Source organism: Puntigrus tetrazona, chromosome 1 (genome assembly GCF_018831695.1).
Source record: "Puntigrus tetrazona isolate hp1 chromosome 1, ASM1883169v1, whole genome shotgun sequence".
NCBI lineage: Eukaryota > Metazoa > Chordata > Actinopteri > Cypriniformes > Cyprinidae > Puntigrus > Puntigrus tetrazona.
Window position 1 is genome coordinate 22268531 of NC_056699.1, and position 19145 is coordinate 22287675.

General features: G+C 38.7%; 2 protein-coding genes across 6 annotated transcripts in view; both read right to left on the bottom strand.

Moving 5' to 3' along the window:
- Positions 1–2204, bottom strand: part of LOC122348711 (activating transcription factor 7 interacting protein) — a 30354-nt gene extending 28150 nt beyond the window's left edge. The window contains exon 1 of one of the 2 annotated variants that reach the window (XM_043244514.1): positions 1995–2204. The gene's annotated coding sequence lies outside the window, so the exon portion shown is untranslated. The remainder of the gene's footprint in view (positions 1–1994) is intronic. The other variant, XM_043244521.1, reaches the window with a different exon arrangement.
- A 2083-nt stretch (positions 2205–4287) lies between these two features.
- LOC122348696 (neuronal-specific septin-3) lies at positions 4288–18991 on the bottom strand. 4 transcript variants are annotated; one of them, XM_043244464.1, is made up of 11 exons: positions 15877–16419; positions 13728–15403; positions 10723–10962; positions 10511–10639; positions 9369–9450; positions 8247–8384; positions 7032–7149; positions 6861–6956; positions 6690–6786; positions 6080–6131; positions 4288–5592 (listed from the first exon to the last, which is right to left on the bottom strand). In XM_043244464.1, exons 1-11 carry the CDS (start codon positions 16272–16274, stop codon positions 5457–5459), a joined length of 3162 nt encoding a protein of 1053 aa, XP_043100399.1. In that variant the 5' UTR covers positions 16275–16419; the 3' UTR covers positions 4288–5456. The 4 variants fall into 4 exon arrangements, with proteins under 4 accessions (XP_043100399.1, XP_043100424.1, XP_043100417.1 ...); XM_043244473.1 differs by lacking the exon at positions 6690–6786 and adding an exon at positions 18398–18991 and having other exon boundaries at positions 5456–5592; positions 15877–18197; XM_043244489.1 differs by lacking the exons at positions 13728–15403; positions 15877–16419 and adding an exon at positions 12925–13524.
- Between the last annotated feature and the right edge of the window lie 154 nt (positions 18992–19145).

Below are 19145 nucleotides of genomic sequence, written 5' to 3' on the forward strand. Positions count from 1 at the left end.
GGCTACAGGCTGGCAACTTGTCTACGGCCCTGTGTGTTAACTGCCACTACATTTGAAAACAGGTAATGGAGATTTACCATTAATCAAAGGACAGGCTTTACTGTCTGGATGCGCATAATATATGAATGAATACATCGCCCAGCCCTAGACGCCACATATCAGTTTTCTTTGCAGGAGTCAATTGTGGAATAAATCTCTTTATGAAGCAGTACAAATGCATAGCCTTTCTAAGGTATACTCCATTTGCGATAACACGTGCAAACATAGGCAGCCAACACAAAGCACTAGGAATTTTAATTCCTGTCCAATGTACGCGCAATTTCTCTCCAAAGGTTATAAACGGCATCCTCATAAAGTCGAGTGAAACAACAGCTTGGGGCAGTGTTGCCACCTTTTGGGCAAACTATTAACGCACATAAAAATCGAGGTGATTGTAAAAGCTGCACAACCAGTGGGCAAAAATCTTCTGCGAGAAGTCTTCTATTCGTACGGTTTCAAAAGAAGCCAAGGTCATATTTACAGAGCAATTTTGGGTGTCTAAAATAAAGAGGGGACGCAATTTGTTTTTCATATTTAATAAGTTTTCTTTGTACAGAAAGGGTCATTTGTTTGCCAGTGTTGTTTACACAATCTAATGGCCTCTGACCTAATTTGGTAAACACTTTAACTCAAAGTGACCTGCATCCAGGTTATCCTTTTTTTTAATCAGTTCATGCATTCCCATCCGACAAATGATCTTGGCATTGCTATCACCAAGCTATTCTGTTTCAGCAAGTGACATGGAACAAGTAATTTGCTATTAATATTATATTTAGGCTTAATGACTGCAAGGAAAATAAAATAATGATGAACTGCAGTACTTGGAAAACTGCATCCCCTATTACTCACAATAACATTTCAGTGGATCCTCAATCAGAGGCCTTGTTGAGGCATGATTGATTGAATCATTCTGTCATTTTTCCACCACAAATAGAACAGAATGGAATAGCAAAAAAAAAGTAATTTCCAAGCTGTTCAGATGAAAAGGTAATCCTTCTCCAACCACCAAAGATATTTGACATATCAGGATATGTGGAAAGTACAAAGAATAAAAAAATTATTTGCGTTTTTTTTTAAACACTCTGGCACTATAAAAATGTTTTGAGAATACCAACCAGCCTGACAGCACTGGCTCAACCATTGGGGTGGCGCTGTTTACTGCCCAATTATAATCATAAGCGAGTATTGATACAGACATGTATAAAAGCCCCATTGGACCACTCCAGGCACGTTGATGCAGCCGCCATCTTGGAACGGTAAACTTGACCGCAACATGATGGGCGGCTTATTAGACCTAAAGGTCACTTTTATAGTAATTTTAGCATAACTCTCTATCTCTGTTAATTTTCCCCTATTATAAAACCTAAGCACTGAAATTGACTTACTATTTTTTTTTTAATTGGTGGGGTGTGTGTGGGGGGTAAATTTAATAAATTTAATAGAATAAATGAATCATGGCTGACAAAATTTGTGCATTTCTACAGTGGCAAAACTTTTGCAAACAATATACACACATCAATATCAGGCCGCCGAAATAAAATGTAAATATTACATAAATCTAAACAAATCTTTTTTCTTTTCTTTTTGGAAATAGAAGTGATTTTCCCAGGTTTGACAGGAATTACACTGTAGTTGTCACTCTGGAAAACCAAACCCTTCAAAAAAAAAAAAAAAAATCATACCCAAGTTAAATTTCACTTTACATAAATTCAGCACAAACGCAGCATAGACGGTATACACAGAAATGTATTTATAGCCCAGATAAAGTTGTAAATGAGTTTGCACTTGATGTGCAATTACGTGAATCGTCTTACATAAAAAAACAAAACATATCTCAAATATTCAACATAACAACGTTTTTTTATAAACAACGCATTAATTACAACAGAATTTATAAGTTATATTTTCATACAACAGTAGCAACAACAACAACATTCATAAGTGTGAAAACTCACCCGGTGTTTTGGTCAGGCGGAGCTCCTTAAAACCGGTATCTCCAAAAAAATGACAACGGTTCTGTTTCGTATTGTGTATGGATTCAAAAGACAGCAGATCAGCAGACGCGGATTCTGATGGTAACGTCTTTGTCGTCACGCAACGGAATCGCATACAGTCATACAGACAGCCGCACAAGGTGAATGACTGTAGGCTACAGTGAGAGCGACAGCAACTCTACCAAGACGGTGTAGTTCGCGCTCACTTCTCCTCTCAAACGGTACAACAACAGGGGGAAGAGACACGCGTTTCGCGGGACAGCAGGAGAATCTCAAATCAAGCGCCTCCTACTAATACAGGAAGGTTTTCAGTAACGCGTGCTCGGTCTTCACCCGAAGCGTCCGTTTATACAATAGACGTTGTTTCTAAGGAGCCTTTAGCGGTAATTAAAGTCATACCCATTTCCTACTGGCTCAACACCGGTCGGTTGAATATTTGGGTTTGTTATAGCGCACCGGTGATAAACATTTTAGCTGTTTTTATATTAGTTATATGTGCCTGCAGTTACAAAGCCTTAATAACGAACGTTTACTTCCATCGTTCGCAAACCCTGACATCCGCGACTCATTCTTACCTGACTGCTTTCTAAATATAAATACGAGTTGCCACGATACGCCAAGCTCGTAACGCGCACGCCGTTGTCATGTGAACGCTTAGTCCTGGAGCGGGCTAAGTCGTTGTTGTTTTTTTGGTTCGTTTCGAATCGGTCGTGAACACCGTTTGCGCAGTTCAACGCTGTTACGTGTTTTTTTTTCACGGACCGGTTCGTGAGAGTCGTTGAGTCGTTAGTCGGGCTAGCAGTTGTGCGGTTCGGTTCTAAAAATAAGAACCGACTCAAAAGAATCATTCGTGAATCGAAGCACAGCGTTTGCTGAGTGATACTGCAGAAAACAGTTAATTTTAGGCAACCGTTAATAGAACAGAACATCGTGAGAGACGAAGCTGCTCTTATGTTTTTATTTATGCCCCTTTATTTTGTAAACAGCTACTAAATATTAACGGAGATGGATACCGTGACGGAGGGGGAGGAGACTTAATAACGTGAGGGGGATGGGAGGACTTGTCTGCTCATATGCAGTTGTTTTTCACATCGCTTCTTTTTTAATCATCAGCGTGGCAAACAGAAGTTAAAAAAAAAATATGATTTTTAAATGCACATAAAGTGAGATGTGTCTGTGGTGCACACACCCAGTGCATTCCACATGCTGGCAAATCGAATAATGTGTTTTAACTCGTTTCACATGTAAACGTATCATTCGTTTTTATCATGTCAAACAAATCTCGTGAAAAATGCGCTCACTGTATAGAGAGAGTAGGTTTTGTTCTCGTGGAGGTCAGCCATTTTGTTGCCATGACTTGCAGCATGTGCATTTCCCCTTTTGAAATGTCTACTAACTGCAGTACCGCCTGCGAGCTGTTGGGGAGCTCACAAAGATGAGGGAAACGTTTTATGTAACCAACATAAAACATCACTGGATGGGGTCTATATTTGAGTAGCTTACACAACTGCACCTTAATTAAACATCATAAAAAAATAAACCAAGACCTAATCAATTAGTTTCCCTGCTCCGCCTAAAGCTCTAAACACAGTTTCAGTGGAATCCACTGGATCGATAACATATCCATTCAAGTTACAGGGAGTTAAACGAGGTATGCGAGTACACTATAGTGGTAGACTAAACTAATCTAGCCTAACCAGCACTCACTAACAGAAGTACTTCTCTCAGATAACAGAGCAGGGAGAACGTTTAGCCCCGCCCCCTTTCCGAGTCAGCCACAAATCACAAAGACGACGGTACTGCAGTATCGCCTAAAACGCCACGATAAATAACGTTGCGCGAGTTAGTTAAAATGTCACCCCGCCAGGCGCGTTTTGCAAACAGAGGTAGTTAGATATCCTGTACATGATGAACGAGAGGGGGTTTAAAGGATCTAAATAGACGCTTATAAAGGGCTTTCATCAAATCAAAGCCACGCGCGACACGACAGAATTCGGATGGACCCGCGCGCGCGGTGTGAACCGAACAGAGTGGACTGTCGCTGCGACGATTCAGAATCGCGCCACTCGCTGGACTCCGTGAACACTGACTCGCTTCACTCTTCAGTCGTACAGCTCCCTCTACGGGCGACACGCGGGAAAAGCAGAGACGGCGGCCTTTGTTTCGCTTCGTGCAATAAAACCGAAACCGAGCCGTTAGAAAAGCCGTCTGCTAAAACGCGACGCGTTTGGACCCGAAAAGAAGTCGACGCAAGTATGGCAAACATGTTTATTAAATTAAAACATAAGTGTCATAATAAATAGAACATAAATACAATATAAATAACGTTTTGTAATTATTGTTCAGAGGCGTTTTATTACTCCACACCGGCATTAATTAAACATGATATGAAAAAGGTGGTGAACTGATTTAGGATCAGTGCGTATACATACATAACGTATCAAGTGATGTTGTGAGATGGGATGCAGAGCTACATGTAAACACACGTTTGGAAATTTTGGCACACGTGGGGAATGAAAATAAAAATGCCGTCACATAGTAAGAGAGAAATCACTGTTACCATATGCAAAATATTTGAGAAAGTTTTGTAACTTTTATACTCATACACACAAACGTGGGGTGCGTCCATACAAAATGTGCTAAAGAAAACCTCAAAACTTTGTTGAAGGCACTGATCATTTTAATCAGTGTTCTTTCGGTTTCCTTCTGAAGTTTAATTGGCCGCCGTGAAGCTCTTTAAACACATTAGCCGCTGGCATAAACTGTTGTACCTGTTTGGAATGATCTATAGGAAAATACTTCAGCGGTCACTTCAGAGTCCTCTGAGACTAGCTTTGGCAGAGTTACACAGCAAAGGTAAAAAGACGTTAGTACTACAGAATTTAGTGTACTTAGAGAAACACTGCGGCACCCTTACAGGGCCAGAGATGAAATACTTATTAAAACACTTGCATGTTAAAATTTAGCAGGCTTACTCATAACTTGAGTTTGTTTAATCGGTATAGGTACTAAAAGTGTGCTAAATGTTTTAATAAATAAGGCCCGTTGATCTGCAGACTGCAGTGGCAGTGCAGTCCTCCTCCTAATGATATAAAACTGCTCAAATGTGTCTAACAGGTTTCAGTAGAGGACAGAGCTAGTGATATGCCAACGCAAGGCTATGTGCCATCATATTAGACCTGAACGAGATTACCACGAGCGAACTCGCTCGCTTAAGTCAGCAGAGCGAGCAACTTGGGAAGGCTTTTTCTAATTTTCAAAGGTTGTGCGACAAGAGATGATGACGAGTTCCACAAAGGGTCAAAAGGATCATAAGGACAAAACCTCCACAGCGATGAAATCATCTGAGCATGCACAGCTGAATTACTACAAGACGAATCCTAGTCTTCTCTCGCATCCTTACTATGCCGCTCATTTGTTTCCTCACAGGTTGCTTTCTTGTGTGTCTTGGCCAGAAGAAGATATGGGATGCAGACCTCCGTTATCATTGAGCCTTTTGGCACGGTACGTCTCGTAGTGGATGTTATGAGTGACCTCCTTCAGGTCCTGGAGGTGAGACCTGAGTACATCATAACGTTACTATTTGTGTTGAGTCACTGGCCATTTTTCTGGAAATATTTCATAAAGCCTGCCAATTCTAGCATATAATACATTTTATTATTAAGAGATCAATAAACAATGAAGTGTATGTGAATAAATATTAACGAAGGAGTGAATAAATACATTTAATATTGCAGAATAATGATTTTTTAAATACATTCAATGTCACATGATCTTTTAGAAATCATTCTCATATGCTGATTTTCTGCTCAAAAACATTTATTATTATCAGCATTGAAGACAGTTATGCTGCTTAATATTGTTTGTTAAAAACATGTTTTCTGGATGAACAAAATCTATTTGAAATAGAAATCTTTTGTAAATTTGTAACATTTTGTAACAGTGTTTACCATCATTTTGTTCTGGCTGAGAACTCTTTTAAAAAGCACTCTTTCAAAAAACGGTGGATACAAGATTGGTATATAGAAGAAAGTTTTATACATTACCTAATCATGAAATCACGAAGTAAAGAGAATTCGCAGTGATTTGGGTTTTCAACTAGAAGGATAGAAAAAAACATGTTTTGTCAGAAAATATCATGACACGTATGCTTAACCTGATATGTGGTTATTAGAAAATTGTTGGTTAAGTTAAATTGTTATAGCTGCCCTACGTATATACTAATACGGTGGAAAACATGTTTGTTTTTGGAACATTTTAGAACATAAAATGGTGACTACTGGCACCTTAAAAATGATTAAAATGCCTTATGTCCACATATTTTTATTACTTTGTGCAAACATACACACAAACCTAGCACATAATCCTCTTGGAAGCAATTTCAGCCCATGTTTTAAATGCAACATAAGATGATTTTCTGCAGGGACAGAAAATGCACCCAATATAGAAAATGACCTAAATATTATAGGTTTGTTAGCCAGCTGCGGAAAGTTCTCATTAATTACTCCAGGATTTGATTCGTCCTGCCTAAGAAATCACTACAGCATCTGCTTTGTTCATTACAACCATCTAAAAGAACATAAATATTTTAAATCACAATTGGCACGGTGAAACAAACAGAATGCCATTTTATTTTATACCATTTTGCCCACTCACCCTCCACCACTCCCCAGGCTGTCTTCCTGCCCAAAACTCGTTTGCCATTGACCTGGTACTCTTTATCACTTCCTACCACCGCAAAGGGCATCGCCTCCTGTAATGCACAGGATGTGAAAACAGATGAAAGGGTGAAAGATGAGATAAGAGATGCATGCAAGCTCCCCTTACCCTGATCTTATCATTATCACTCTTATCCTCCATGTCTTCATCAAATTCCTTCTGTGGATAACACTCAATCCCACACGCTTCCAGCTCCTTCCTCACCTGCGAGGGAATATGGCGCACAGTAATTAATCAGTGCCAGAACACTAACTCGATATTGATATTCGATATTCTCACCCTCTGCTTAAATTCAGTTTTCTCCTCAAGAGTGAGTGTGTCCGACTTGGCAATGACAGGAATGATGTTGACCCCACGACTCAGATGTTTCATGAACTCAATATCCAACTGGCGAAGCCTGAGAAAGAGGAACGAGAGATAATTAATAGGCCGACAGAAGCTGATTTTATTACAGGGCCACTGGCCTTTCTGAGGCTCACAGTCGGCCTAATGCAGCTCAGTCAAGCATTGCTGGCTGAATGAACACGGTCTTGAATCAACACAGCCGCTTTAATACACTACACGTTTTCCCTGATTTTTGCTTTTAATTAACAAAGCTGCAACTACAAGCATTTATCAATTACTGACAAATAATACAAAGACATTTCACAGATGTGCACACTGCACACAGAAATCCATTCTTATTGCTGTTCTCAACAGAGAACATGGTACATTAAAGGGATCATCAGATGCCTATTTTTCACAAGCTGACAACTCTTTATGGTCTTAATAAAGAAGTCTGTAGCTGGATACAGTGGATACAATTTCTCAATGGTATTGTTAAACAACACCCTTTTTACCTTGTCAAAAACAGCTCTTTTCACAGCAACCTGTTTTGTTGCTCTCTTTAAATGCAAATAAGTTCTGCTCACGTCGCCCCTTTCTTCAGTGGGGTGATGAGCCATACTTTTTACCTTACTTGCGAAACTTGCTAACTAGAACATCATTAAGAGAAGCGATTTGTAAAGATTCAAAGAAGATGCAGAGGTAAAGCTGGATAGTGAATGATTGTGTAAACATAGGTACATTTCCTTCAGAAAAAAAGTAATCCACTGCACCTTCAGTGGCTCGGATGTTGGGAGTAAATGATGACAGCTATGTTTTTTATTATATCAAAAACAAAACACCTCAATCGCTTAGGAGTAATTCTGGTCTACACCTACTCCAGCATCAAAATGGCAGACTGATTTCAGCTCACTCAGTGCGGGTCTAAGGTACAACATCAGTGTCAATCGACAATTGTGGGAGGGGCCTGTGCCTGTGTGACATCACACAGCCAAGTATCTGAGAATGGCTTGATTTTTAAAAAAGGGGTTATTATTTGGGTTAAAAAAAAACACTGCATGTATTATTTTCATAGGTTAGTAGATGTGCCGACACACATTTATGTTCAAATACGTGAATTTATCCGATGACTCCTTTAAAGTGAAATATTATTATATAAATCAAACTCACGAGTGTCCAGTTGGAGATATGAAGTACAAGCAGCAGTGCACTCTGGTATCAGGGATGCGTTTCTTGCGAGCAATGTTGACTTCTTCTTTCAGAAATTTTTCATATTGTTCATTGATGAATTTGGATATGGGCTCCCAGCTAGGAACAGATCAACAGTGTTGCATGTTAAGAGTACACAAAACTTTAAAACAGCAAATGAAAAACCACTGACACTGGTTTGTCTTTGTGTAATACTATAAAGCTGTTATATAAAGCTCTACATAAATAAACTTGCTGTCAAATGATTAATTATGATCCACAATATTGCAACCCCTTTTTGTTTACATACTATATGTATGTGTGCTGTGTTTTTATTAATTATGTATATATAAATACACACAAATACAGTGTTTATTTACACGTATATTAGTTTATATATATTAATGGATAACGTGGGTATGCGTGGGTAACATATGCACGTTACTATGAACAGATCACTTTCTGTTTTCTCACTGTTTTTGCTCTGTGGAGGAAAGCGCACAGAACATATTTACACATTCATCTAAATTCCTCTCTCAGCAGCATGGGTAACGTCGTGATATTTACAAACAGTATACCACTGCTCATGTATTTCAGATTTATTTTTACCCCAAGCTACAAATGTAAAAGAAATGTAGGTTTTAAGCTTTGTTTCTGTATGAATAAAAAGCTGCATAAAGGGCAGCTTTTGTTGTCAGCATCAGCACCCAACAGCTTGTCTGAGGCATTTGAATGACAAAGGAAAAACGCTGTGTCCCTTTAACTGAGATCCTTGGATGATCACCGAAGGCGAGCTGCCAAACCACACTCACATTTGGCATCCCCACCGGCAATCTGAATCTCGTCTGTGCAAATTAAGTGTAAATCGGGAAGTCAAAACACTACCCCTTACACTTGGAACACGTTTTTGATGCCAGTTAGTAGCCAAAATTAAGCCCACAATTGACCCCGTTTATTTCAGATGACACAAATGCATGTCCTCGGTTTTCTCGGAAGCAGTGATGCAGCATGCAGTGGCATTTTGGATCATTTGCAAAAAAACTAAATCAGTTAAAAATAGCTGCCAGTCTTCTGGCTTTAACAGAGAAATCACTCAAAACTCACCAATTTTCATTGTTGATTTGGTCTCCAAAACCTGGTGTGTCAACGACTGTTAACTTCATCTTCACCCCTCCTTCCTCAATCACTGCAAAAACAACATTTTTCAGAGCTACAATTAAGCATTTTAGATAACTGTAATACAGTGAATCTCACAAGATAGCACATATAATGAACAGGGTCCAATGTTAGGTAAAATATCCTTAAAGAGAGTTCATTGAAAAAGATTAAAATTCAAGCCTTTCCACACAAGACTTAATCTTCTAAAAACAAACAAACAAACAAACAAATGCTTAATCGCATTCAAAATAATGTTAAATAATTATAAATTATGTTTCAATACTATATGTGTGGGTAATGTGTATACTTATTATGTATATATAACTACATACACATACATGTATATATTAAGATATTTAATATAAGAGTTTCATATAAGAAACCTGAGTAGTTTCAATACATCAACTGAAAGTCCAAGTAACTAAAATGTATCCAAAAACTCCAAATCCAAGACTTTAATTCAAGCCTTTGATCTTTTAAATTTGATAACCTGGATTTTCAAAGGAAGTATGATATATATGATATCTTAATTTGTATTTGAACCAAGTTTTATGGGTTTAACAATATGGTTAAGTGAATAATGGCAAAAGGTAAACTTTGAAAATTTTTTGGTTAACTATTGCTTTAAGTCATGACACAACGTCACAATGACTTCAAAAATGTCCACCTGACACCTATTTCAGACCTACATTTGTAACACCATCATAACAATATCACACAAGGTCAACAAGAAATAAATATCCAGCTTTTTTGTGAATAGCATTTAGATATACAGTATATGATATCATTTAGCCAGCTGTTCGCTTACCTACAGGGGATTCACCAACAGCTGGCCTCCTAACTTACCCTGGGCACAACACATGCCAGTCTAGACACATCTTACTCACAAGTACATATGCTTTAGGCCGCCACTCTGCTGTATTGATTACATAAGCCGACACAAAATGAGTCTTTCTTAATTAGTTCATGATGTCTATTTCTGTCTAGTGGAAGGTCTGTCCTTCAGCAACCATTGCTTGCCTTGAACAAGCAATAGACGCAGTTGCGAATCCTTGACTAAATGAGACGCATGATCAGTATGCACTTACCATGAGATACAGATTTAATCTCAACAGTCTTTGGGATCTTCTCGTCACGACTCCAGCCTGTGCTCCTCCTGCTCACCTGTGACTTAAAGAGAGTATTCACTAAAGTAGATTTCCCAAGACCACTTTGACCTGAAGTTAGAGAAAAAGAGGGGAAATGGTGAGCAGATGAAAAACGTTAAATGTAAACGTGAACGAACTGCTCTTCCACCCACCAACCACCATGATGTTGAAGTCAAAGCCTGTCTTCATGGTCTTCTTCCGCATCTGCTCGATGATGGTGTCTATTCCGATGTATCCGAGCAATGCAGATCCCCGACCTGACCCTTGACCTTCACCCCCTGTTCCTTGGAGTGAAGGCACAAAGGGACTGCTAGAAGGCGGGACCACATGAGAGGGCTTAGCTGGGACGGCAGGTTTAGGTCTCACTTCAGGGGGCACAATTTCTGACATGTCTGTGTAAATGATAAACAATACATTAATCAGGTTAGACGTTATTTCACTATAAATGGAGTTAACGGGATTTAAAAACAAATTTCTATAGGTCACATTTTATTTTGTGTTGTGAAGCAGATCCATGACTTTGTTACATATATATATTCAGATCATGTTAAAAAGAGATAGCTCACACAATAATCAAAATCAGTCATCATTTACTCACCCTCAAGCAGTTCCAAACTTTTTATTAGATATGTAATTTTCAATTTACTCTCTAACAGGGCAAATTTATAGGTCACATTTTATTGTTGTGTTGTGAAGCGGTATATCTGAAACGTAATCTGTTATGTGTTAAAATCACATTATCTGTCTATAAAATATCTGTCATCATTTATTCACCCTCAAGTTGCTTCAAACCTGAATGAATTTCATCCAGCTGTTGAACAAAAAAAAATATTCTGAAGTGGTATCCAAATAATGGACAGTAGCAACTTCCATAGTACAGAAAAAAATACTACAATAGTTACCATCAACTGTTAGTTTAACAAAATTCTCCAGAATATCATCTTTTGTGTTCAGGACAAGAAAGATGCTCTTATATGTTTGGAAGCAGATGGTGAGTACACGATGACAGACCTTTTACTTTTCGGTGACTTTCCTTTATTTCACATTTCTTTTTTGCCTAGAGGATAAGACACAGTGTCAAAGCTTACCCCTCTAAACCTACTCAGTTTTGCTTATGCCGTGTGTTGGTGTTTATAAACAACAAGATTAACTGAGGAAAATGAAAAAGATTAGATATGACTGAATCATTTCTCTAATAAAACCTATGTATGCTATTATGTAGTGTTCTTATTTCCCAGCCTTGTCCACTTAAAATGCTCCACTGAGTTGTCGGCCTATATTAACACCATATGCCACCCAAAATAAGCAACAAACAATAAATTATTACAGAAGCCACTCAACAAATCTCTTTATCGGATTAATCACCCACGGCTGGACCTTTCCCACGCACCGAGACGCCTTTTTAACGCCATGACACGAAATGATGCGCGTCTTTTATTTAGAGAATGTTAGCGTCGTTGCCGTTTTAAACGTTACTGAAACCAAACATAAACACAAACGGATGAATGTACGCGTCTACGTCTCCTTTTGTTGCATTTACTGATTTTTCACCTCAGGAAGATTGGTGTAATAACGAGTAATCAGAGGGAAACGCTCTTCCCACTCACCGATCCGTGTTTTTGCAGCGGTCGCGGGATATATTTGATTTGTCGTCCTTTTTCCGCCTCTCGCTGGTTTAGAGCGTATTGCAGTATAAGTAGGCTAAGGCAGTAGTTGAACAGCCGTTAGAGAGTGATCATGTGTTCAGGTGCCTCTTTCTTTCACTCCGTCTCTCGCCTTTCTATTCGCAGCTCGATTCACCTCATTCCTTCCTCCACCCTTTTTTCGTTACCAAGGAAACTAACGGGAGACTGGGTGATGCAGCGCGCACGCGCAGTGCCGAAACGAGGGATTCAGGTCGCAAGGTGATTTTTTTTTGACTCTGCTAGGCTGTTTAAATCTTAGCCGTTTGCTTTTTGTTTGTTTTGGTAGCCTACATTTGCACATGTATTTATATTTACCTGTGCGCGTTGTATCGTGCTATTACTGTGGCTTACGACTAGCTGCAGGACTGGTGGCATGTGGATCACAACAACTGTCGTTAATGCATTTTTTTCGGTTCCAAAATACATTGATTAAAATAATTTATAATTATACACTTAATTCCTAGAAGCAAAATAAAAAGAAACGTCAGCTATCAACTGACAAATATCACGTTCTGCTGACGTCATCGAGTCCTTTTATAATCCATTTGACTCGTTTCATTTTGTCTTCGCTGAATCGTATTTTGCAAATAACTCAAACACACAATACCACAGAGCGGTACGAAACAAAATCATTTCTCACTGTACATCTATGTCATCAAAACTACTCACATTTCACAGGCTTGTAGTCCTGCACCTGCCTGTCTCGTGAGCTCTGTTCACACGTGTTTGTGGTAGTATATACAGTGAGCACCAAAGTGCCGTTGAGCCTCAGTGTCTTTTACCTCATAGCCGGGTTATCTCACTCAGACAGGCCTGTGCTTGACGATAAGGCAGAATTCCTATTTTGCAGGCTATACCATTTACAGTTAGTATGTCTCTGCATATGCTTACATATGACCGTTTCTAGGGTTCATATTTGTATAGCTAGCGACTAAAGTTTTGGACTAAAGTGTTTAGCTCAGTGCAATGCGTTCATGGTGTTTTTAGCACATTGCTATATAGTTGCGTAATTGATTTTTAGCATGTTGCTAACAAGTGCTTCTTTCGCAATGCTGTGTAGTTATTCTGAATGCTATTTATCACGTTGCTTAAGTGTGCTAAGCTGATTTTCACTGTGCTTTTTAAGATATTTAACATGATTTTTAGCAGTTACTATGATGTTATAATTCATTTTAGCATATTAAGTGGTTGTTAGTGTTTTGAGGTATCAAATGGAAATGTCATATTCTGCTCCTATGTAAAATATTTATTAGGCTTAAAGACTGCTTTAAATCCTAAATAAAATGCTTTTAACCCTAAATATAAAACTGTGATTCTTTCTAATGACAAATTAAAAGTCTTCTTCCTGAATGTTTATCAAGTAAATTTAAATATGTATATACAGTACATAGTATTTAGGATGTGCCTTGTCTTTAAGCAGCTTAATACACCGTCCTCTTAATGTAACTCCAGTCATTTATCTTTGTACTCACCTGTAGACACACATTCTTCTGGACAGGAGTCAATTCTGCTCCTCGTGTCTGCGGCTACAGATGGCTGTAATGGCAGGGAGTCTTCTCGCTCTGTTAACCACGAGGAGTTCACGTCTTGAAATCTGTCACAATCTTTAGCATGAAGTGTGTGTTTGGACTCTTGTTGTTGATCTAGAGTGAACGGACACCGAGGCATCCGTCCAGCCAAGGGACATTTCAGCATTTCAGAGTCTGTGTGTGTGTTTGGGCTGTCTGAGAGGTCAGGGTGAACAGCTGATTTAAGTTTCTCTCCCACAAATTTAGTTGGACAACTAGTAGCACACTTTTTGTACAACTGTGAGCCTCTGTGTCTTCTTGCAAATCTGTAATCTTCACGCAAGGTCGCTTCGCTTGAAGAGGATTTAGAAGAATCTGAATCCGAAAGGCTGCATCTGTTTCGGGTTGAATTGCCAACATCCCTTCTTGTGTTCCCTGTTTGGTTTGAGGAAGATCTTCTCCATGCCTGAGGGGTTTTGAAGTATGTAGTTCTACTGTCAGATGTTCTTTTGATCACAGGTCTACAGATTCGGCTCAGCTGACCACATTCAGTGGATGTTCTGTGACTCTTCAAAGGGAACTGAAAGCAACTCATCCGGCTGCACTGGTCTGATGCGTTTTTATACGGGATGACGGCGCTGTCTGTCTCGGAAGGCCTGATTTTTGGTTTAGACTCTTGGTTGTCATTAGTACTGGTTTGATTGTTTTGGGGGTAGTTCATCATCACATTACTTTCATGAGAACTATCGCTGATGGCATTACAGTTCTCTGAAGCTCTGTCTTGAAGCTCGGAGTTGGATGAAACCAGTTCACTGTATTCCTTCAGAGGAGGTACATTATCCAGTTCTTGAAAAGAATCCTTTTGGTTTGTGGTAGCTTTAGGGGATGAGATTGGATTTGTAAGTGCTGGCTGTTTGGAGAACTGTCTTGTTTCTTTAGCTGAAGCTTGTTGTTGGTTTTGAGGTTTCCCACAGCTCCTCTCACACATTGTAGTGGGCCTTATTATCCGCTTGGCTGCTCCTAACATTATCTTTGAACGAATAGGCTGTTTTAACTTTTCTGAAACAGCAGGATTTCCGTCGCTCTGACTTTTTGGGTTGTTCTCTTCATTGCTTCCCTTGATCTTCTCCAGATCTAAAAACTGGGCACCAGAGTTTATAATCCTGCCTGTTTTAATCAATCCAAGACGGATTCGAACTAGAGTAGGGTCCTGAGATTGGCGCTTCTTTTGATAGTTCACTAAATTTTGGGGTCTGTATGCACTATTTTCAACATGTCTGAGGTTTTTAGGGCTTAAGCTTTCAAGCGTTGAAGGCTTGGTGGCTCCCCTGCAATATATGTTCAGATTTTGCTTTAGTTTATCCTGCTGTGGAGGTCTGAATGGCTCTTGTTGTTGGCCAGCTTGCCTTTTTTGACTGTTGGTCATTGGGATTGATCTTACACTTCTCTCAGTGGATGAAACAGGCTTGAATCTGGAAATTCTGCTTTCTACTGGCCATGTTTTACCACGCAAATCAGCAGATTGTAATGTTTTGTTTTCATCTGTTTGTAGCACTCTAACTGAATTCTCTAAATGAGAAATGGTATCGACTGACTTCAATTGTGGTGAACTTAGGGATGTATCCACAGTATTGATGATGCTGTAGAACACAGAACAACCAAAATGGATAAGCATGATGAATATATGTTTTCAATGGCCAAGATTTTCAACGATGTAAAATATATCAAAATGAAAGACGTGGAAATGATACAACCAAAATGTATAAGCATGATGGATATATCTTTTCAATTACCAAGATTTTCAATGATGTATATATATCAAATATCACAAAAAGGAAAGACATGGAATTTATACATGATTATGTATTATATTGAGGCAGAAGTCCTCAAATTGGGATGTAGAAATCCCTAGGGAATCCATAAATACTTAATTCTAATCATGAGTATTTAGTTGATTACATGCATTGTGGATTAGCACATTTACAAAAAGCAATGCTATATAGTATCATATTTTTTTCTCCCACACAGAATAAATCTTTATATTTTAGAAAGGAGGTTCATGATGGAATCTGCATAAAAAAGATTTAAAATACTTCTTCTGAGAGAAACATACCTTTGAGAAGAACTATGAATCTGATTCTGTTGTTCCGAGCCTTTCTTGGTTTGACTGAAGGAGGAAATATGGATGGGTTTTTTTAGGATAACAGAGGGGGAAAGAGGCACGGGACAGGGGGAAACCCTTGTGGGTGAAGTAGATGGGTCACATGTGTAACAGGGAGACAGACGAACAGGGGAGTAAGATGAAATAAAGTGAGAAGATGGACTGAGACGAGAAGGAGAAGTGGATAAAGGAGAGAGACGGGAGGGAGAGGAGCCTGAGTTAATGGGGCATGGTGAAAGACGGGAAGGGGAAGGAGAAAGAGGGATAAGGCACGGGGACAGAGAGGGGGAGTCGAGGGGAGATCCAACAGGTAACATGCTTCCAGTTTTATCTAGGTCCTGTGGGTTCATTGCAGGATATCACACAGCCTATAAGAATTCATAAAAAGAAAGGTTTGGGCAAGCAGTTGTAAATAAAAAGAACAACGCAGAAAAGATGTTTTCAAATCAGTCAAATATTTAACTAAAAATACCAAAAACAATTGGTTTTCTGAAAGACATATAGTGAGTATATATAGTATTCTGAAAATGATATGCAATAAGACCGACCTGTAATCCTGTGGTTTGTTTACTGGAAGAGAGAAGCGAGAGAATGAAGGGGGAAGAGTGCATCAGGAAATGGTGGGAACTAGACTTACATTCCCTCCATTCTTCTAATCTGAAGCTCCACTGTCTCATTCACCCACTCTCTTCACATCATACTCGCTAAATGGCACAATTTGTGAAACTCCAAAATCAAGTGAAAACATGCAGAAGAGAAATATGTCTCGAACATTTTGTGTTTAATATAATTTGGTGATATTTCCAACATGCTACAACTGATTATACAATCATCCACATTATTACAAATGCCATTATCATTTATGATTGTCCAAAGTATGATTATAACCAACATTTAAAGGGACAGTTGCTTTTTTGTTGGTGAAATTGGTCAATCAGAGCAAAGTCTACTAATAAACATTATCAGGCTTCAGATAAGAATGCTAGCCCACCAAAATAGACAATTTCAACCATGTGTGGTTTTTTTTTGCTTGTTTCTTAAAAACATTGCAAAAATTAAAACATCTACAACAGATGATACAACTAAAATCTAGTTGGTATTCTTGAACATACCCTAAATATGGTCATTTGTACCATTATTTGATGCCTAATGACAAAAAGCATGCTGAGTAGTTTGAGCTCCCCATTTTACTCTCACAGTATACTGCATGTATCTTGGGACATGGGTTTTCCAGATTTTTCAGGCATGTTCTAAAATGCCACCCAGAACATGACCGTCATGACCTGGAAACATTCCTTCTTGTTTGTTCATTGTATGTAATGTGTTTTCGCACAATACCCCCCTCAGACAAGTCTAGGTTTCTCCTCCAAGTTTACCCAAATGTCACCAAAATTTACTCTGACGCTGACTTTCGTGGGAGGTTGTGTGGGAAGCATCACTGGATAACCACGATACCATAAAAGCAGTGATTCTCAAGTTTTTAGACTCAAATGACCAACACTGACCCAACTTTCAAAGCAAGGTAAAGCAAGATATTCCTTCTTCCAGTATTTCTGCTATAATAATGTTCTTTAATGTTTATTAGCAGAAACTAGGAAACATCCAGAAACAATAGTTATTGAAAGGGGGGGAATATACATATATTTTAAGTTAGATTAATTTAATGGTAATAATTATCATTCTAAATTAATACTTTAATCACAATAATTCAATAGATTTGGTCAAATGTATTTTATGTATACTATTAATCACTATTAATAGTATTGATGATAATAAATAAATTTTAAGTGGATTCTGGACCACTACTTTTCACCTTTAGTCCTGAAATAGCAGAGTAACATCCGATTTTTTTGAGATGATACAATTTAATGCAAATAATAATCTTTGTAAAATTAAATGAATTGAGTTCTTCAACGTATCGTACTGTTTTGGCTTGTAATCCGATTGCAGATCATTGCATATAACAGAAACCCTGTTAAAAGACAATGGATTTTGATAAAGTGGCATTAACATATGATTTGGCACAAACGTCTCATTGGATTGTCCACACATGTCCCATCATAATAAGGCATTGCTGTCGTCATCTCTGCAGTGTGTTTGTCTTATGGGAGCCAGTGGTTGGTGCCTCAGGGACTTGTTGCTCCACTTGTGGGCATCCTGAAGACCCGGCTCCAGAAAATACAGGCACGCTCCAAAACCGGCCAGGACCAGGACCGAGACCAGCAGATAGACAGGGACGAACCAGTCGAGAAACATCCAAGGCATTGCGTTATCTCGAAAGTACAGAAACAAAGAGACAACCGTGTTATTCTCTAAATGAGAACGCACCTGTGCACTGCAGTATATGAAATGGTGCATCATCCATATCAAAATTGTACGCATTAAAACACACTAAAAATGTACCACACTTCTAGAGCATGCCGTTAAACATCACTTCCACACATGCACATGTGTATCATGCGTCTCTACATACCTGCAGTCTTTACTTGATCGGCTTAGAACTGGCTGTAGTTTTGGGTTTAAAGTCTCTAACCCGGGCTGAGCAGATCCGTCTAATTAAAATGCTGAATAGCAGCTGGTGAAGCTATGCAGACAAAGACATTTTATTTGATTCAATGCTATGGAATGAGGGCTTTTCTCGCACCCTTGGTTTCGTGCTCTCTGTACCATCCCATTCCAGTTGGGAGGGGGGGTAACCATGGAGACATCTCTGACGAGGAAAGGGTCAGAGCAGAAGTTACGTAATTTTTTTTTTTTTTTGGTAACCCTTTCTTTTCAGTGTTGTGCTCACACTGCTAATCATTTCACGTTAAACTGGAACATGGCAATTATCGTTGAAAATCAAAAGGAGCATTTAGAAGGAATATTATTTTGTATAATCACATCCCCATTTTCACATCCCCCAAAGGTTTAAAAAGCTACAGCATCGCACACATCAGGGGCGGTTTACAGTTCTGTCATTTAGGTTTTAAACCTGCATGACTTTTTCTGTAAAACACAAAAGAAGAAATTTAACAGAATGTTCATGCTGCTCTTTTGCATAATATATAGCGATCTGGTACACTGAAGCTGTAAATATAACAAAAAGGATCATAAAACTTGCTCAGATATATACTAACATGGCGTTCAGATCCCATTTTACAACACTCGTATAATCTAATTTTGACACAGAAGATTACATGGTGGTATATAAGTTTCTGTTCCCAATGATGTCCATCATT

Excerpts from the sequence above, each read along its gene's own strand:
- LOC122348696 (XM_043244464.1), bottom strand. The coding sequence starts at position 16,274 with ATGAACCCACAGGACCTAGATAAAACTGGAAGCATGTTACCTGTTGGA. Across the intron at positions 10,640-10,722 it reads CTTCAACATCATGGTGGTTG|GTCAAAGTGGTCTTGGGAAA; the intron begins GTGGGTGGAAGA and ends CTCTAACTTCAG. Across the intron at positions 7,150-8,246 it reads ATATCTCCAACTGGACACTC|GCTTCGCCAGTTGGATATTG; the intron begins GTGAGTTTGATT and ends CCTCTTTCTCAG.